Source organism: Hyperolius riggenbachi, chromosome 3 (assembly GCF_040937935.1).
Source record: "Hyperolius riggenbachi isolate aHypRig1 chromosome 3, aHypRig1.pri, whole genome shotgun sequence".
NCBI classification, from domain to species: Eukaryota; Metazoa; Chordata; class Amphibia; order Anura; family Hyperoliidae; genus Hyperolius; species Hyperolius riggenbachi.
The window spans coordinates 394668891-394690401 of NC_090648.1; the positions used below are offsets into that span (position 1 = coordinate 394668891).

At 45.2% G+C, this 21511-nt stretch overlaps 1 protein-coding gene across 3 annotated transcripts in view; it reads right to left on the reverse strand.

Annotated features, from left to right (window-relative positions):
• The window catches only part of LOC137561607 (A-type potassium channel modulatory protein KCNIP1), a 1185649-nt gene extending 1164688 nt beyond the window's left edge, over window positions 1–20961 (reverse strand). The window contains exon 1 of one of the 3 annotated variants that reach the window (XM_068272920.1): window positions 20165–20960. In XM_068272920.1, coding sequence (XP_068129021.1) covers window positions 20165–20225 — 61 coding nt within the window. In that variant the 5' untranslated portion in view covers window positions 20226–20960. Of the gene's footprint in view, window positions 1–20164 lie in introns of all 3 variants that reach the window. The other 2 variants (XM_068272921.1, XM_068272922.1) reach the window with 2 other exon arrangements.
• Between the last annotated feature and the right edge of the window lie 550 nt (window positions 20962–21511).

Consider the following 21511-nt stretch of genomic DNA (forward strand, 5'->3'; position numbering starts at 1 on the left):
CAATATGTAGACAAGATAAGGTAAAAAGACAGTGGGAGCCTAACATTATGGGGGGTGGAGAGGGGGGTGGGGACAGTGTAAAGATTAAGGAGGTTGGTAAAACTTCAAGTAGCCCATTTCATGTAAACAAAATTGGTAAATGTGGTGGTAAAAATATAAAGTGCATGGTAACCAATGCTCGGAGCCTTGCAAATAAAATAGACGAACTAGCGTTCATTCTGAATGACAAAGGCTATGACATTGTGGGAATAACCAAGACATGGATGGATGAAAGCCATGACTGGATAGCCAATTTAAAAGGATACAATGTGTTTAGGAGGGATAGAACAGGGAAAAAAGGTGGAGGGGTTTGTCTCTTTGTTAAGAATTCTTTTACAGCTGTCCTCAACAATGAGATGGAGGAAGATTGTGAAGATGTGGAGTCCGTTTGGGTAAATATTCATGGTGGAAATAAAAGTTGCCAATTGCTTATTGGGGTATGCTACAGACCACCTCATATTAATGAAGCTGCAGAACTGCAATTACTACAGCAAATTGAAAAAGCTGCAAGTAAAAATTAGGTCATAGTTATGGGCGACTTCAACTTTCCAGACATTGACTGGGGTATTGAGGCTACCCATTCTGGTAAAAGCAGTAGATTTCTGGCAGCACTACAGGACAATTACTTGACTCAAATGGTAACGGAACCAACTAGGGGAAATGCGTTACTGGATCTGATCATTTCTAATAGACCAGATAATGTATCAAATGTGCAGGTTCAAGAACATTTGGGAAATAGTGATCACAACATGATAACGTTTGATCTGGTGACTGATAGGCCACGGGGCAGCGGGACCACTAAAACTATGAATTTTAGAAAAGCAAAGTTCAATCAAATTAGGCAGGCACTAAGTTTGGTGAACTGGGATAATGTACTACAAGGGGAGGACACTGAAGGGAAATGGCAAGCTTTTAAACCTATTCTCAATCAATATTGTAGTATGTATATCCCATATGGAAGCAAAATGTCTAGGAATAAAAAAAAAGGCCTCTATGGATGAATAGAAAGGTTAGAGATAAAATGAAGAGGAAAAAGAATGCCTATAAGGTCCTAAAACAGGAGGGGACCGAGGCTGCACTCAGCAATTATAAGAAATTAGGCTGGCAAAGATCGAAGCTGAAAATCAAATCGCTAGGGATATCAAATCTAACCCAAAAAAGTTTTACAAGTACATCAACTCTAAAAAAAGAAAGGTTGACTGTATAGGACTCCTAAAGGATGAGGGTGGGAACTCAATGGTGGATGACCAAGGTAAGGCAGAGTTATTAAATGCTTTCTTTGCTTCTGTCTTCACAAAGGAAACAGCACTGTTGCAAATTACAGAGGCAGAAGAGTCTCAATCTTCAAACTGTAATATTAAATACTTAACGCAGGAAGAAGTGAAGGCAAGACTAAATAAATTAAAAATAGACAAGGCACCTGGCCCGGATGGCATGCATCCTCGGGTCCTAAGGGAATTAAGTTCAGTTATAGATAAACCCCTTTATCTTATCTTTTGTGACTCTCTTTCAACTGGCAGAGTCCCAGTGGATTGGCGTACAGCCCACGTTTTCCCATTATTTAAGAAGGGCAAAAAATCAGATCCAGGAAATTATAGACCTGTAAGCTTAACATCAGTTGTATGCAAACTATTTGAGGGGTTACTAAGAGATACTATACATGACTTCATAGTAGAAAATAATCTTATTTCTCAGCATCAACATGGGTTTACTAAAGACAGGTCCTGTTTGACTAACATGCTCAGCTTTTATGAGGTAGTGAATGCTAATATGGATATTGGGAATGCTGTAGATGTGATATACTTGGACTTTGCTAAGGCCTTCGACACTGTTCCCCACAAAAGTCTGGTGCAAAAGTTGAGGATGCAAGGACTGGGGAAGAGTCTGTGTGCTTGGATAGGGAACTGGCTAATGGACAGAAAACAAAGAGTTGTGGTCAATGGATCATACTCAAAATGGGAGACTGTTAGCAGTGGGGTCCCACAGGGGTCTGTACTGGGTCCAGTGCTCTTCAATTTATTTATTAATGACCTAGTGGATGCAGTAGTGAGCAATGTTGCTATTTTTGCAGATGATACAAAATTGTGCAGAATCATCAACTCTCAGGAAGATAGTGTCATATTGCAACAGGATCTGGATAGGATGGCTATATGGGCACATAAATGGCAGATGAAATTCAATGTTGAAAAATGTAAAGTCATGCATTTTGGTCGTACCAATGGTCTAGCACCATACAAAATAAATGGGAGACAGTTGGGGACATCAAACTTGGAGAAGGACTTAGGAGTACTCATCGACAACAAGTTAAATAATCGTACTCAATGCCAAGCCGCTGCAGCTAAAGCTAACAAAATTTTGGGATGCATTAAAAGGGAAATAAAAACTCGAGATGCGAGCATAATATTGCCCCTGTTTAACTCTCTAGTAAGGCCACATCTGGAATATGGAATTCAGTTCTGGGCACCACATTACAAAAAAGATATTGCAGTTTTAGAGCAGGTGCAGAGACGAGCAACAAAATTGATACGTGGGATGGAAGGTCTCACTTACCAAGAAAGGTTAGATAAACTGGGTTTATTTAGTCTAGAGAAAAGACTCCTTAGAGGAGATCTAATTAACATGTATAAATACATCAGAGGGCAATATAATAGCTTGGCGGATGAGCTTTTTGTCCCTAGGCCTTCTCAAAGGACTAGAGGACATGATCTGCGCATGGAGGAAAAACGTTTTAGCCACTTATTTAGTAAAGGGTTCTTTACAGTAAGAGTGATTAAGATGTGGAATGCATTGCCACAGGAAGTCGTTATGGCAAACTCTATACCTGCATTTAAAGGGGGCTTAGATGCTTTCCTTGGGTTGAATGACATCCATGGCTACAATTACTAGGTAAGGCCTAATGATGTTGATCCAGGGATTTTATCTGATTGCCATCTGGAGTCGGGAAGGAATTTTTCCCTTTTGGGGACAATTGGACCATGCCTTGTAAGGGTTTTTTCGCCTTCCTCTGGATCAACGGGGATATGTGAGGGAGCAGGCTGGAGTTGTACTTTGTACTGGTTGAACTCGATGGACGTATGTCTTTTTTTCAACCAAAATAACTATGTAATAACTATGTAACTATGTACGTTAGCAACCAGCTCCCTAACTACCTATCAGCAGCTATCCCACCAATTTTGTATATAAGAGAGCTGTGCAGTCATGAAGCTTGTGGGCTTCAGTCTGGTGTTGGAGAGAGAGGAGAGACAGACCCATACTAGTTGTTTTAACATAAAACAAAAGTCTTTTTCAAGACTGTATATAAACCAAAAGTCTTTTTAAAGACTCTATGAGAGAGAGTTAGAGTGTGAGCTATACATTAGTAGTAGTAAGCTAGGTGTATTTGTGAGAGATTGTAGTGTTAGTTGAGTGAGTGTAGTGCAAGTTTCTTTTTTGTTTTGTTTTTGTAAGGCTTGGTGGTGTATTCTCCACAGTCAGCATGCAACGCATGAGCTGGCGTAGAGGAGGCACACACACTAGCACAAGGAAACAGGCTATCCCTAGTACAGTGGAGGGGAGGACCGACTCCAATAGGAGATTGTGGCGCACAGAGCCGGTGCAGATCCGACAGCCACAAACAATGCTTTCGTCACAACGTCTCAGCGCAAAGTAGCGCCGAGCGCACAAACCAGAACTGAGGAGATCAGGACAGGTAGACAGAATGAACGCCCGCCAGCCAGCGGCCACTTAGCGACAGCAAGCGTCCAAAACCAGACAGACTGGAATGAGGCATCCAACGCGACTGCAGCGATGGCGCGCCCCACAAAGACAGGACAGGATAGTCAGGAAATAGCAGGATCAAGATAGATGAACGCAACACAGACAAATATACAATAAGTATGTTTTCCTCGCATATCACAATTACAGCTATCAATGAAACTATTTGTAACGTCTGACTAACATATGTATATATCGGCAATGAACCGATATATGACATAAGCAGGAACGCTGACTAGGACTGGAGTAATACAGGGAACAGGACTTAGAAGGATTCGCTATCTCTTCGCAGAGATGAACGCAATCCACAAACGGTAACAGGACAGGATTCAGAAGGATTCGTTATCTCCTCGCAGAGATGAACGCAATCCACGAACAGGACCAGGAGCAGGATACTAGCTCAGCACGGGTGCTCACAATACGCGCAAACTACCAAAACGTGCTGGAAAGCTGACTAACTGCACACAGGATATAAACAGTTTGTGTACGTATACATCAGCGACACTGATGTATCAACGTAACACGAATACAAGGAAAATAATAAACGTGCTGGTATGCATATATATGGGCAATGAACCAATATATGATGCAAAACCAGCAAAGTATCTTTTAGAACAAGAAACACGATTGGGGGCTGAAGCGACAGCAAGACAAGCTTAAACTGAAGCTATGAAAACCCAAGGAAACCCTGCAGGAAGCAGATCTTTATACTGAGGTCATCCAATGGGAGCAGACATGCAGATTCCCACACAGGTGAATGATAATCAGTCACAAGCTGACAGCAGGGAAAGGCAGACAAAGCTATGCAGCTTGCATGGAAATAGATCAGAACTGCCTGAGCTGCAGCACTACTGCTTCCAGCAATACCTGCTGCAGCAGCGATCATTACAGTACCCCCGCCCTTAAAAGCGGATTCCAGACGCTTTTCAAAACTGAAATTCCCAACAAAACAGTCTGACTGATAATTCATGATGACCGGGACAGCCCGGCAAGACCGAATTCCAGAATCAGTCCCCACAAGACTGGACCCATCAGAACCAGAACCTACAGAACCATGCCCATCAGTACTACAAGCCCCAGTGTGACACCCATCAGAACCATGATTTCCAGAAGAAAGCCCTCCGAAACTCCCTGAGCGATACCCACCGCCTTCCAGGATCCGTTCAGAAACGCCAAAGCCTTTGCAATGCCCACCGGTACTGTCTTTACCAACACAAAACCCACTGTTGAACCAGTCCAAGGCACCAGGACAAGTTTTCTCAGAGACCTCCCAGAACACCTTGAAGCTCCAAAGAGATCCCCATAGGTCAGAATGCCCCTTAAGCTCACATGGAGAACTATCAAGAACCCCTATGGAACCTAGGGCAATTCCCGAGTCAGGGCCACAAGGACAAACATCAATATCAGGGCTTTCAGGGACCAGAACCATCTCTGGGCATGCAGGCAGACTGGCAACATCAGAACATGTTCCCACTAAGGAAGCATCAGAGCACGCTAACACCTTAGACACACTTGGGCATTCTGGCACACAAAGAACATCTGGGCACACTGGCACAAGAGAAACCTCCGGGCATGTCAAGGAACTGTGAGCCTCAGGGTCAGCCAAGACAGGACCAAAACCAGGACCGGCCCAAAAAAAATCATCATGACTAGACTTCGCAACTACTGGACTTTTACACGAGAATGCAGGATCAGACTTAGATGTCGCTGATTCCAGCAAAGTCAGTAACAAATCAGGTTCAGGGGCACTAACAAGACAGGACAAATCTTCTGATGTATGCACTGAACCAGATAGGGACTCCACAACTACCTCTGGACTAGACAGAGACTCATTTAATACACTGGATTGGAGCTCATGAGGCGCTGCAGAACAAGTCAGTATTGCAGCAGCCCCCACTGGACTAGGCAAAACTGAGGAATTCCCTGGACAGGAAGGGGACTCTGGAACCTCTGCCACAGCGGCCAGAGAACCAGAATCTTTCAGGATACAGGGCTGGGTTTCAGGAATACTCATCAGACCGGACTGAAATTCTGAGATTTCTATTATTTTGACCAGAGAATCAGAATTATCCATGTTACAGGGCAAGCCTTCTGAAACATTCAGAGGACAGGGCTGGAGTTCCTCGGCTGTTACAACACTGGAGAGGGACTCAACAACATTGGTTAAATCAGACTGTGTACAGGGCAAGGTATCTAACACACTTGCTGACGAGGACAATATTTCAATGGCTTCTGCTTTGCTGGGCAGAAATTCATCAAGTTTTATTAGAGCAGACTGTAATTCCAAAACAGCTGCTAGACAAGTGAATATTACTGCAACACCAACTGAGGTAAGCAGTGCCTCAGATTCCTCTGCTAGAGGGTTTGAAGTATCCAAAGTACCGGGTGAAGCATAAGACTCTGCGACCACAGCTTCACTGGACAGGATCACTGAACAGTCCATATTGCAGGGCAAAACCATGGAAGCACCTGTTGGACAGCATAATGATTCTGTGACCTGAGTTTCATTGGAGAGACCTACTGCACAATTCATGGTACAGGGCAAATTTACTGAAACATTTTCTGAACACGGTAATAATTCTGCGATTTCGGATTCACATAGCAGACGCTCTGAGTTATTCACGAAACTAGAGTGAGGTGTAGAAACAGGAAGATCAAAACACAATGTTTGCGCATCTGAATCACCATTCAATTGTAAAATTGGAAAATTCAGATGCTGGGGTTCTGAGGTTTCTGGACAGGATTGCTGGGACTCAGAAACTGATGTAGTGCATCTATTGGCATCTGCTGGATCAGACAGGAGTTGAACTTTATTAACACAGGTAATTTCTGCAGAAGTGTTTGCAGATGCAGGCAAGATTTTTCTGGTGTCTGTTTCACTGAACAAAGAGTCATGAGTACTGGCTAGGCTGGACTCGGAAGTCAGCAGGACCTCTGGATTCTCTGCTGAGAAATTTGCGCAGGGCAAGGTTAAGAATGTATCAGTGGCTTCTGTTTTACTGGTAAGTAACACTGAGTTATCCATGGTACAGGGTGGAATTGCAGGAACTTCAATTTCACACAAAAAGAGCTCCGAATCACCTGCTGAATCAGCCGAAGGTGCTGAAGCAGGCGGGTCAGAACGCCAAATTTGCGAATTCGGACTCACATAAAAATCATCCAAAATCAGTTCCCACACATCAATCAATGGAGCCACAAAGTCATACTCACACACACCAGTTTTTATTAGGTTATAGGCAGACTTAATGCATGCATTCAATACTAATTCACTTTTTGCACTGTAAAATTGACAAAATGAACTTGAATCATTCTTCCATTCATTGACCAGAGCTTCCATCTCTCCTTTCTCAAATGGAGGATTCCAAGCATACTTAACAGGCAGATCATGGTTTGCAGATATGATTGTAGCAGGGACATATATTGGGTTAATTAGCAGGTGATTGGCAGATTCCTTATTCCTAAGAATCTCCAATACCTGTAGCAAGTGCTGAACTGTAGTGTATGCAAACTTTCCTTGCTTCACAAATAAGTTGATTTGTTCAATACTCTGTAATATCTCCTCATAATCATACTCAGATAATTCTTTTAAACAAAAATCTTTATTTTCCCTAGCCAGGGAGGAAAGTTCATTAGTAGTTTCATAAGTCCATTTAACTCCCCTGAAAGACAATTGCATTTCATTATCTGTTAATGGCAGAATCTCATTATAGGTCTCAGTCGCTAAGGATAACGACTCTGCAGATCGGACACGTTTCTTAGAACGTTTGCGTTTTGCCTTAGACCCTGCTGTTTTTGGTGATTTATTCATGGCTGCAGGAAAATTATCAGTAACACTTTCTGCTTGCTGAACATTTTTGCAAGCAATTGAAGGAGAAGCTGATTGGCCTGCTGCCAGGAGTTCATTAAGAGGAAAAGGCAATGGATCTATGCGCAACCAGTTATGGATCACAAACGCTAGAAATTCCAGCGGTCTCTCTTTCAAATCGGAATGATTGAGAACATCAAATGCCCACTGGAATAATTCCCCTTTAAACAAAATATAGACTAACCAGCAAGCTCATGGTGACCCAGAACAAACAAAATATAACTTAGTTGGAGTGCCCAGGTTGAAACAGGAGTCGCTTGGAGATCGGGATTGGCCAGGAACCTGGCACATTCAGAGAAAAACTCATTTTCTGTTTCAGAGTTAAGTTCTTCAAATTTCTTAAAGGAACAGGAACCATAATTAACAGTGTCATACTTTCTGGGAATCCCCCCCACAATGGGGATTGGTAATGGGGTTTTCATAATGTAAGGCTTGGTGGTGTATTCTCCACAGTCAGCATGCAACGCATGAGCTGGCGTGGAGGAGGCACACACACTAGCACAAGGAAACAGGCTATCCCTAGTACAGTGGAGGGGAGGACCGACTCCAATAGGAGATTGTGGCGCACAGAGCCGGTGCAGATCCGACAGCCACAAACAATGCTTTCGTCACAACGTCTCAGCGCAAAGTAGCGCCGAGCGCACAAACCAGAACTGAGGAGATCAGGACAGGTAGACAGAATGAACGCCCGCCAGCCAGCGGCCACTTAGCGACAGCAAGCGTCCAAAACCAGACAGACTGGAATGAGGCAGCCAACGCGACTGCAGCGATGGCGCGCCCCACAAAGACAGGACAGGATAGTCAGGAAATAGCAGGATCAAGATAGATGAACGCAACACAGACAAATATACAATAAGTATGTTTTCCTAGCGTATCACAATTACAGCTATCAATTAAACTATTTGTAACGTCTGACTAACATATGTATATATCGGCAATGAACCGATATATGACATAAGCAGGAACGCTGACTAGGACTGGAGTAATACAGGGAACAGGACTTAGAAGGATTCGCTATCTCTTCGCAGAGATGAACGCAATCCACAAACGGTAACAGGACAGGATTCAGAAGGATTCGTTATCTCCTCGCAGAGATGAACGCAATACACGAACAGGACCAGGAGCAGGATACTAGCTCAGCACGGGTGCTCACGATACGCGCAAACTACCAAAACGTGCTGGAAAGCTGACTAACTGCACACAGGATATAAACAGTTCGTGTACGTATACATCAGCGACACTGATGTATCAACGTAACACAAATACAAGGAAAATAATAAACGTGCTGGTATGCATATATATGGGCAATGAACCAATATATGATGCAAAACCAGCAAAGTATCTTTTAGAACAAGAAACACGATCGGGGGCTGAAGCGACAGCAAGACAAGCTTAAACTGAAGCTATGAAAACCCAAAGAAACCCTGCAGGAAGCAGATCTTTATACTGAGGTCATCCAATGGGAGCAGACATGCAGATTCCCACACAGGTGAATGATAATCAGTCACAAGCTGACAGCAGGGAAAGGCAGACAAAGCTATGCAGCTTGCATGGAAATAGATCAGAACTGCCTGAGCTGCAGCACTACTGCTTCCAGCAATACCTGCTGCAGCAGCGATCATTACAGTTTTCTAATTTTTTTTTCTTTATTTTGTTTTTTTTTCTTTATTTTCTTTATTTCACCTCCTTATTTTCTGCTCTGTTCTTCTTCTGTTGCTCATACCCCTTCCCCAATAAAGTTTGTGGCCTCAACAAAAAAATGGAGCAAGAGCAGCAGCAATTTCTTGCCACTCCAAGGAAATGGAGTGATGGTGGTGTTGGTAGATCACATCAAGTACGTGATCAGGTTGAGAGTGGCAGTAGCAGCAGGAAGCGTTTTCCCCTGGTCAGAGATGTCTTCCCTGTGTTCGCACGCAGGAAAATTTTGACCGAGCAGGAGGCAAAGAGAGTTGTGGATTATTTAGATCAGGAACCCTCTACCCAGTCTGAGGAACTTGAAGCTAGTTGCAGCAGCGCCAGCAGTGGCCGCCAGGTTCCTCATGACCAGAACCCGACCGCAGCTGCTTCTCTTGACGAGGTTGCTTCCTCCCAGTACTCTGCTCCAGGAGTAAAGCACACCTACATCGCTGAGAGATATGTGCAGAGGGTTTGGGAAGAGGCATTGGAGGAGACCATGGGACCAAGCTCCCAAGAAGTGGTGGGTTCTGTGGTGACAGAAATGGCCCCTGTGTTTTCTTCATCCAGTGTCACCAGTCAACATCAGCATCACCACCACTCAACTACAGAGGTGTTTGGTGGCCAGGTGGAGGGTCCAGAAGAGTCACTTATGGACGTGGATGATATTTTGGATGATGAGGTGGCTGATGAAACGTGGTTGCCACCTGTTGGTTTAGGCACTAGCAGGCGTAAGCAGCCTGTAGAAACAGAGCAGACGGTTGGCCAGCAGCCTGCAAATGCTTTCCCGTCTGTCAGTACCAGTCCAATGTTGAGCATCGAGGTGCTAGAACAGGTCGCACCACTGCTGGACGCGCACGCACGTCCCCTGCTTGGAATTTTTTTTTACTGTTCTGCAAGAGGATGAATCCAGGGCAGTCTTTTGTGTGTGCCGTAAATCGGTGAGCAGAGGCAAATCGGGCACCGGGTTCGGCACTTCAGGGCTGATAAGCCATCTGCACAACCACCACAGACGGAAGTTTGAACATGTAAAAAATTACAATCAGATGGGTGGAGGAAAAGCAGCAGCAACAGGCCCCTCCTCTTTTTTTTCTACTCGTCCTGTCCCTATCCAACCTGCTCCTCAGTCCCATTCAAGTCCAAATCCCTCTGCATGCCAGGCTGGTAGAGGACTCCAAACCTCTGCAAGCACCTCGTTATCACCCGTGGTTTCCTCTGAATCACCAGTGTTCCAGCGTCAGGCCTCTGTGCCAGAAATGTTGCAGAGGAAGCGGATGCTCCCTGCAAGTGATCCATTTGTGGTGAAAAATAATGCGCTCCTGGCAAGGCTGTTGGGCCAACAGCTGTTGCCCTACCAGTTTGTGGACTGTGCCCCCTTCCGCAGACTGATGAACAGTGTTGCTCCATAATGGCAGATCCCCAGCCGCCATTATTTTGCCAGGAATGCTATCCCTGCCCTTCACCAGCACATTGTGGAGTGTGTCGGCCGGTCTATGGATCACACTATTGGTGCAAAGGTCCACTTCACTATGGATGGCTGGAGCAGCAAGAAAGTATCTAACTTTTACCGCCCATTGGGTCACCCTCCATGGTGCTGCTGAGGAGGGTACAAGATCTGGGGCGTCTCAGCTGGTGGTGCCGCCACGTGGGTTGAAGGGGAGGCCTGTTTCACTTCCCACTGCTACCTGTTCTGTCCAAGGTCAGTCTGCCTTTGCTGAGCCTCCCAGCAAGTGGTCCCGCTCCTACACTGGTCTGCAGCACTATCGATGCCAAGCAGTGCTGAAAATGGAATCCATGGAGGAGAACAGGCAAACCGGATCAGTAATCCTTGCAGCCTTACACGAGCAGATTCGGCAGTGGCTGACCCCCCAAAAACTGGACACAAGTGTAGTGGTGTCTGATAATGGTGCCAACATGCTGCCCGCCATTTCGGAAAGTGGCTATACCCACTTCCCTTGCTTGGCCAACATCTTCAACCTTGTAGTCCAGACGTTTTTACGGACTTTTGAAGGGTTGAAGGACGATGTGGCCTCAGCACGAAAAGTGTCAGCCCACATCCGTAGCTCTGCAACTGCCACCACGGCCTTGAAACTGTTGCAAACGCCGCCATAGCCTGCTGCAGCACAGGCTTATTTCCGATTGTACGACGCGGTGGAACTCCACCCTCCACATGCTGGAGAGGTTGTGGGAGCAGCGCATGGCAGTCAGGCTATACCTGTCTGAAACATCTTCCACCAGAACAGGGCCACTGGACTACATTACTGGGGACCAGTGGAAGCTGATTGGACAGGTCTGTAAAGTCTTGGAGCCCTTTGACCAGGCAACAAAAGTGGTCAGTGAGGAGCACTGCAGCATATAGGAGATGCTCTCTCTTGTCTTGATGCTGGAAAAGGCTCTTGACAAACTGCTCGAACAGGGGGAGGAAGCCCTAATGAACAGTGGGGGAGTGATTGAGCATGCTCCAGTCCGGGATGAGGAGGCAGAGGTTGTGGAGGCGAAAGAGCCCATTGTCCGGGGGTGGGATTCTGATGATGTGGAGCTGGAGCATGACGATGACAGTTCTGACAGCCAAGAAGAGGTGATGAATGACAGACATCTCTTCCCTATGGCTGTGCATATGCTCCAGTGCCCCCGTAAAGACCCCCGGATTAAAAGATTGAAATCGAGGATCGACATGTGGGTGGCCACCATCTTAGAACCCCAGTGCAAGGGGAAAATGCGCCAGTTCATACCCCCCTCCCAAGCAGATGCCAGAATGAGCCAGATCCGGGATTCCCTTCTTCGTTGGGTAGAAGATGCGTTTCCTGCACCTGTATTCTGGGCACGAGCTACCAAACCTCACCATCACACTCAGCAAAGGTCTGGTGGTCCCACTCCCAGCAGCAGCACCCATACCCAATCTGTGAACCTGCTGAGTATACTGAAGTAATTTTACCAGCCAATGCCAGATACTCCTTCTAGCAGCAGCACCACCAGCGGACAAAGTGGTCACCGCCAGCAGCTGGCCTGTATGGTGGATGATTACTTGGGGTCGGCCAATGCTCCAGACAATATGGAGAGTAATGATGACCCCATGGAGTATTGGACCAAACAATTGGATACCTGGCCTGAACTCGCTCAGTATGCACTGGAGGTTCTTGCATGCCCCGCCGCCAGTGCTCTTTCTGAGTGAGTATTTAGCGCTGCAGGTGGGGTGGTCACCGACCAACGGACCCGTCTGTCCACAGACAATGTGGACATACTCACGTTCATAAAAATGAATGAGTCATGGATCAGTGACAATTACAAGGCCCCTCTCACTGTTTCATAAGAAAACAACAATTTTTTATGACTGCGTGGAACCAGGAGGTCCCATGGCCTACGACAACTTCTGCTGCTCAAAACAACAATTTTTTATGACTGCCGTGGAACCAAGAGGTCCCATGGCCTACGACAACTCCTGCTGCTCCAAAAAACAATTTTTTATGACTGCCGTGGAACCCCTTCTAGGTCCCATGGCTTATGCGAAAACTCCTGCGGCTCCAAACCACACTTATAATGACCGCCATGGAACCTCCTTTACGCGACAACTACTGCTGCAAAAAAAAAAAAAATCAACAAAAAAAAAAATGACCGGTGGAACAGCCACTAGGTCCCATGGGCTACCATTTAGCAAAAACGAGGTTTCAATTGCGATTACTTTAATTTTTGCGCCGGAACGCGGAATTCCACAGAATTTCGCGAAATTCTGACAGAACTTAGCTACGGAATTTAGCGCTGGCGGAATTTCAGAATTCCGACGGAACGGAAATTGCACTTTCCGATCATCCCTAGATGTAGCAACCTCCAGGTATCCACAAGCTGCACATGTAATACATTTTGCTAAAACTGTAGGTTTATGGTGACCCTGCCCTCCCTGACTAGCATGCTATATATCCTCCTTGGGAGAAATTACATTATTCCAGTCACCCCCTATGGACTGCACATATGACACAACAAAAGAGCCACCTAAGTAACATTTGCCTAGGATGTAATAGGATACTAAACATCAAATAAAGAAAAGCCATCCATACAGCAAAAACATATTATTAAACAAACAAATTTCTCAAGATAAATATAAATGCTTTTTATTAATGAGGAACAAACACATAAAAACAATTAAAAACCACAAAGTACAGCACATAGGGACGTAATAGGTAGAATGTGTCCAACTGACACTTGTGTTGCATAGACAGCCTTGGTAATTCGTAGTGTGTGTGCCACTGTCAGGCCCAGCACATTCAGTGACTACCTGTGTGTGTGACAGGTGCACATTGTAATACCCATCACTGCAAATAACTACCTGCTGTTGTTCACTTCAGTGCACCCACCTACCTCTGTGAGATAAGCGCACGTAGTGTCACTGTGCCTGTCCGTGTGCCTGTCCGGTACCTGTCTGTGTGTGACAGGTGCACATTGTAATACCCATCACTGCATATACCTACCTGCTGTTCACAGTGCCCCCACCTAACTACGTGAGCACACGCAGTGTCACTGTGCCTGTCCGGTACCTGTCTGTGTGTGACAGGTGCACATTGTAATACCCGTCACTGCATATACCTACCTGCTGTTCACAGTGCACCCACCTGGGTACAGTTAAAAATGGCGCTGGCCGAATAACGGCGCCATTTTATGAACCATATTTTGTTTAAAAACTATATTTATCGTTTTAGTTATAAAACGATAATTTTCGTTTTGAAGAGCTGTAATGGCGGACGAAATTTTTTACCATTTAAATCAATGGACACGCCGTCCGTACAAAATTTTTCGTTTTAAACCTCTTCTTCTTGTTTATAAAACATTATTTATAGTTTCAATTGTCATCGTCAGTTGCCATTGTAAAAGTTTTTTTTTTTTGTTTAATAATAGTGTTATACCTAATAGCCCTAACTAAACCGTCGCATTCCCAAAGCTCTAATCTAACTAATTGCCCCCAAACTCCCCAGGGGGCAATCCGGTTTTCGTTTCCCAGTGAGGCAGGGGCAGTGAGGCATGAGCAGCAGCCCTGCCTCACATGCGTCTGTCAGCGGCGGATCTCTGCCTCTGCCCGCCCCTCTCAGTCTTCCTTCACTGAGAGGGGCGGGCGGAGGCGGAGATCCGCCGCTGACAGACGCATGTGAGGCGGGGCTGCTGCTCATAGCCCTGCCTCGCTGGGAAACGAAGCCCGGATTGCCCCCCGGGGAGTTTATGGGCAAATTAGTTAGATTAGAGCGTCGGGAATGCGCCATTATTTAACCATAAAAACTATAAATATCGTTTTATAATAAAAGTCTATGAGGCGCCGTTTTTATACCATTGGCGCTAGGCGCCATTTTTCACTGATTTGACCCACCTACCTACGTGAACACACGCAGTGTCACTGTGCCTGTCCGGTACCTGTCTCTGTGTGACAGGTGCACAGTAATACCCATCACTGCATATACCTACCTGCTGTTGTTCACTTCAGAGCACCCACCTACCTACGTGAGCTCAGCACACGCAGTGTCACTATGCATGTCCGGTACCTGTCTGTGTGTGACAGGTGCACATTGTAATACCCATCACTGCATATACCTACCTGCTGTTGTTCACTTTAGTGCACCCACCTACCCACGTGAGCTGAGCGCACGCATTGTCACTGTGCCTGTCCGGTACCTGTCTGTGTGCTGTGTCAAAAGCTGCTTAAAGTTCAAGGAGGAGAATGGAGTATTTGCCTTCAGCTTTAGCTGAAGGCATTGAGGTACTGGGTCAAGAGTTTATGAACCAGACGCTCAAGGAGTATTGAGGCAAAGGGGAGGAGGGAGATTGGACGGTAGTTGGATGGTAGTGAAGGGTTTCATGAGCAGGGGTAATACAGCAGCCTGCTTGAAGTCTGAGTGGAAGGTGCCTGTGGATAGGGAGAGGTTAAACAGGGTAGTGAGGACTGGGGCCAAATCCATGAAGTGAGGATGGAGTAAATCAGAAGGGATAGGGTCAAGGAGGGAGGTAGTGGTATGGGAAGTCTGCAGTAGGTGGATGACGTCCTTAATGGTAGTAGGAGTGTAGGAGGTGAGGGGAGGCTAGGGTGGAGGAGGAGCTGGATGGAAGGGGAAGTATTTCCTGAATTTCCTGATGAATGGAGACAATTTTGTTGGTGAATGGGGTGGCTAAATATGTGGCAGAGAGGGAGGAAACGGAGGGTGGGGGGAGTTGAAAGTGGCAAAAAGACGCCGGGGGTTGGAAGCTTGTGCTCCGATGAGCTTGGTGAAGTATTCCTGCTTGGCATCAGCAAGGACAGTGTGGAACTGCAGCAGGTTAGCCTTGTACTGTAGGAAATCCTAGTTAAATCAAGTTTTCCTCCATTTCCGTTCAGTGGCGCGTGTTACCCTCTGGAGGTTGCGAGTATTGGTAGTGTGCCAGGGCTGGGGGTTAAGGGAGCTGTTGCGGCGGAATATTGGGGGAGCAGCCAGAGCTGATGAGAGGGTTTGACGATAATGAGCTGCAGCAAGATTGGGACAGGTTAGGGTGGGGAGAGTGGAGGAGAGGGCATGGAGGGTGTCAGCAAGGACACTAGGGTTGAGCTGGCGTGGGTCTCGCTGCCATCGACCAGGTGGGTGGGCAGGTGGGTAGTTTGGAAGTGCCTTCTATGAGAAGGTTGAAAGTGAGAAGGTGATGGTCTGAGGGTGGGAAGGGTGCGATGTCAAGGTCTATAATGGTGGTGGATTTAGTGAATATAAGTATTAGATAGCCCCCTCCCCAGAAAGGAGATGCTGCAACGCACTGAAGAGTGATCCCAATGATGCCGAAAGGTGAGTAACTGCAGCCTGCAACATGTTCTGTTCATGATAACGCTACAGTGGCTGGGCAAAGAGGGGCATGGGGGGCATAGGAATGCCCTCAGGGCTAAGCACCTAGAGGCTTGAGCCTCTCGAGCCTCTGCCTTGGTAATGTGTATGACAAACAAGGCAAACAAAGCAAATGTACATATAGATATAGTGCAAGAATCAACAGTTGTTAAGTTGTTTCAATTACTTATTTATTTAGGAAAGGGTTCTTTACAGTAAGAGTGATTAAGATGTGGAATGCATTGCCACAGGAAGTCATTATGGCAAACTTTATACCTGCATTTAAAGGGGGCTTAGATGCTTTCCTTGCGTTGAAAGACATCCATGGCTACAATTACTAGGTTATGCCCAATGATGTTGATCCAGGGATTTTATCTGATTGCCATCTGGAGTCGGGAAGGAATTTTTTTCCCTTTTGGGGCTAATTGGACCATGCCTTGTGGGTTTTTTTCGCCTTCCTCTGGTTTAACAGGGATATGTGAGGGAGCAGGCTGGAGTTGTACTTTGTACTGGTTGAACTCGATGGACGTATGTCTTTTTTCAACCAAAATAACTATGTAACTTCCGGTGGAATATGAACTAGAAAATCAGATAACACCACATCACTGTACTAATCCCTAATATGATTGATATTAACAGGCTTTTCATGCAAAAGTATGCAAGAGCTTCCTGTGTGCTAGGACCAGTTTTAACCTTACAATCCATTGTAAACATCACTTCCTTTTCTCAGCATAAAACATAAATACTCAGTGTAGTGAATTGAAGCTGCCTACGATCCACGCAGTATTCCTACAGTGGGCTCTATTCGCAAAGCATTAACGCATTCGGTAATGCTCAAAACAGCTGATTTTACCAATGACCTTCCCAAGTTACAATTCTCTAAAACCTATCACCGCACAGAAAATCAGTGTTCCCGACTAGTGAGGTAAATTACCAACTTTTGTGGTAATTACCTCAGGAAATGTAAAGAAATGTCAATTCACAAAGATTTCTACACTTCAATTACCGGGCAAAAGTGTTCTTTTTTTTTCTCTAGCTCACATCACACGATAACTGCTCTCCCCATGCTGTCTCTGTGCGGTGGACTTGACAAATAGAGTTTGGGGACAGCCAGACACACAGCATGCTTCTCACTCAGATTAGATGCAATGGCGTCTCGGTTGGGTCTTTCAGTGCATCAAAGAGGAAGCTGACAATTCTAAGGACTTTCCTGCATCCCTTTAGATGTGTAAGGGCCAGTGCACACCAAAAACTGCTAGCGGAACCACAAATGCTAGCGGTTTTTAAAGAGGTTTTTCAGAGCGATTCTAGGTATGTTTAGAGAGATTTTCTAAACATGTCTAGCATTTTTGGGAATGTTTTTGTGTAGCGTTTTTTATATTTTGTTACAGTACAGCTGTAACTGAACAGCTACTGCAACAAAAACGCTTGTAAAAATGCAATAAATCTAGCGTTTTTCAGAGAAGTTTTCCACTTTCCTATACTTAACATTGAGGCAGAATCGCCTCAGATATCACTGCAGGACCCAAGTTTGCATTTGGGGAAAAAAACAATGGCTCTGGAGTGCACCATCCCATTCACTGTCATTAGCCAAGCGGTTAACCCCCCCCCCCCCCCCCCCGGCAAGCCCTTTAAAAAACGCTCAGAACCGCTCTTGGGGCTCGATTCACTAAAGCGTAATAACTGCTATCACGCGATCTGCCACGTGCAAAGGTTTTACGTGCACAGAGTTACTTCGCGTGATAACCGAAGGTTTGTGCGCGGCAGATTGCGTGATAACTGCTGTGATAGCAATTATCACGCTTTAGTGAATCGAGCTCATGGTGTGCATCGGCCCAAATTCTGAATTCTAGCATGCAGAAGAGCTCCCCCTGGTGGCAGCAGCACATAAAGGACAGGTTGCTTTGGACAGAAAACCTCCGAGCAGGGCCGGACCGAGGCAGAGGCTGGAGAGGCTCCAGCCTCAGGGCACAGTGTAGGAGGGGGTGCACAATTCATTCAGCTGTCATTCCCAATAGTGTTTGAAGCAGAAAGAAATAAGAAAAGGGGATACATGACAGTGACTGCAAGCCATATAACTAGAGATTAAGGTGCTGGGGAGGTTGGGGGCCCTGGGGCACCTATTGGTCTAATAGCAATCAGTGTGTGATGGCTGGGGTGGGAGGGATAGGGGCGCACTTTGGTGTCTCAGCCTTGGGTGCTGAAGGACCTTGTCCCGGCTCTGCCTCCGAGTCACACACAGCTCCCTGCCTGCCAGCTGCCCTGTTACATGCTGGTAAGTAACAATTTTCTAAATATGCCTAGCATTTTTTGGAGAGTTTTGGTGTAGCGTTTATATTTTGTTACAATAGAGCTGTAACTGAACAACTTCTGTAACAAAAATGCTTGGAAAATCACTCCGGGCTAGAACTTTTCAGAGTGATTTTCCACTTTCCTATACTTAACAGTGCGGCTGAATTGCCTCAGAAATCAGCAAAAATGCTGCAGGACCCGAGTTTGCATTTGTGGAAAAAACAAATTGCTCTGGTGTGCACCATCCCATTAAAATACATTAGCCAAGTGCTTTTCAAAGCGCAAGCGTTTTTAAAAAACACTCAGAACCGCTCTTGGTGTGCACCAGCCCTTACTGAGCAGGGCTTAGTGAATTGAGGCATGTTTGTTCGGTAAATTACTGAACCTCATGTTGGAAAACTTTAGTGAATTTAGAAAAAAAGTGTAAAATACTGCATGAGGTACTCTGAAGGACTATTGCTGGTTTAGGGTTTGGCAGGGCCCCTGGAATCTCAGTAGGGTGGTCTTTGAGCTCCCATTTTTCAGGTCGAGACCCTCAACGCCTTGTATTGCGTTGTAACATCTGTTCCACCTATGTGGTTTATGGTTATCTGTGATTTGATTTGTTCTGCAATTTATGTCCTGTAATGATTTTTGCTTCTAATAAAAAAAAAAATACCGCATGAGGTATTTTACTGTTCAAAATGATTTTACCGAACTGCCCATTGTGAATAGAGCCCAGTGTTTGAATAATGAACAATGAATAATGAAAAATGTTTACATAATACATTAAGAATGTGAGTGTGCAGTGGGCACCATGGATGTTGTTTATAGTGGTGTGATAAAAACACAAAAGCATTTCCAGAGCACAAGACAAGAAAAAGATTTATGCATACCTGGGGCTTCCTCCAGCCCCATCCGCTCGGATAGCTCCCACGCCGCCGTCCTCCGATGTCTGCAGCTCCGTTTCTCTTACGTCAGACTGGCTCCAACTGACGGAAGAGCGGGGATCCGGTACCGGAGCTACAGACATCTGAGAACGGCAGCATGGGAGCGATCCGAGTGGATGGGGCTGGAGGAAGCCCCAGGTATGTATAAATCTTTTTCTTGTCCTGAGCTCTGGTACTTTAAACCACCAACACTTCATCCACATCCAATCCTTCCTTTTCACAACATCGCTGTCATGTTTCAAAGGTAAATAAATGAATGGGAAGACAGTATAGACATTCATAATATCCTTCTATTTGTTATGCCACATTTAAATCTATGCAGATATTTTTAGTTGCAAATATTCATAGCGTATATACACCTAATGACTGTATTGCTAGGTACACACGATGCAATTTTTTGACAGTTTTACTGTCAGATCAACTATTTCCAACATGTCCAATCTGATTTCCTATCGATTTTCCATTCACTTCTATGGAAAAATAGATCAGAAAATTGATTGGAAATCAGTTCGGACATGTTGTAAATAGTTGATCTGACAATATATCTGTCAGAAAATTGCATCATGTGTACCTAGCATAAATTCCTTTCCTTAACCAATTCAAGGAAAGATGTTATTGGGGAGGGGAGAAGACACATTTAGTAAATACCATGCTCTTTTCTGTGCTGTGGATGCAAACCCATGGGTTTCTCTGTTAGCTGATCACCCAGACAGCTTCTATGGTTTCATCCTCGTTCTGTTGCTTGCAGTTATCTGTGATTATATCTACTTGCATTCAAAAGGGAGTCTTACCTTTAGAGGGTCGTCGTTGCTTTGTCTGCAAAGAGGAGAATGTGCCCATCACTGCACCCATTTTTGAACGGACACTGTATTTTTAAAAACAATCAATAATCCAGTTGGTCTGTTGGAAAAGATAATTAATTGCAGAGTACTGTAGCTCAGCCTTCATTCAGCGTGTTGCTCTGAGCTTTGTTTTTCTTCTCCTCTCCCTTCTCCCTCTCAGTCAACACACATACGCGCGTAGTCATACGCTGCCCATAATAATGTAAGTGCTAGGTAGATTTCTAGATCGGGGATAATATTGACAAACACATCTTTAAGAAAAAAATAAATAATAGTATAAAAACAATATAATTTTCACTTTTGACGATTTAGTATGAGAGCCAGTTTTATTTCACTTACAGTACAAAAATGAGATGACTGTTGGACATGGAGAGACAATGGCTTCAATACACTAAAGGAGTGTTCGGTAGAAAAAAAAAATGTTAAAAAATACCGCATCTGGTATTTAAAACTTTTTTTTCTGAATTCAGATTTATCCAAATGCTGCATCAGTGCGGTAAATTACGGAACGTTTGTTTGGTAAGCATATGTATGGCGAAGTGTTCTCACACAGGATTCTGCTCTAATGCTGCTGTGCAATCAGAATGGATGTGACAGCTTGAAGAAAAAAGTGAGATGAGATTTATGAGTGCTGAAAGGGAGAGAATTTTCTTTGTTGTGCAGCCGAAGAATACTGGGAGCAGGCTTGAGAGAAGAGAGGGAGAACCTCTATCTCTGCTAGTATCGAGAAAGCCATGCCTGCTAGGGAGAAGTGATCAGCTGTAAAAAAAAAACATCCCTGGCCTCCCTTTATCAGGGGACTGTTTCCTCCAGTCCCCTGATCGTCTGTGTACAGATTGCACAGCAAGCTAATTGTGAACCAGAACGCCTAGAAGTATGTAAGGGTACATGGTACACGCTGTACCATGTAAATAGATGCGTTTCCATCTCCTAGCTGCGATCGCCAATTGGCTAATTGGTTTGAGCGGTCCTGGGGCTGCCGCCGCGTACGTGCCAATTGGCATGAACCTGTCAGAAAGAGGTAAAGGGGGCTTTTTGGTCTTTTTTTTTTTTTTTTAGCCCCTTACATACTCCTAGGAGGTTCACAATTAGCTTGCTGTGCAATCTGTACACCGACGATCAGGGGACTGGAGGAAACAGTCCCCTGATAAAGGGATGCCAGGGATGTTTTTTACATCTAATCACTTCTCCCTAGCAGGCATAGTGGCTTTCTCGATAGCAGAGATAAAGGTTCTCTCAAGCCTGCTCCCAGTGTTCTTTGGCTGCACATCAAAGGAAATTCTCTCCCTATCCTGT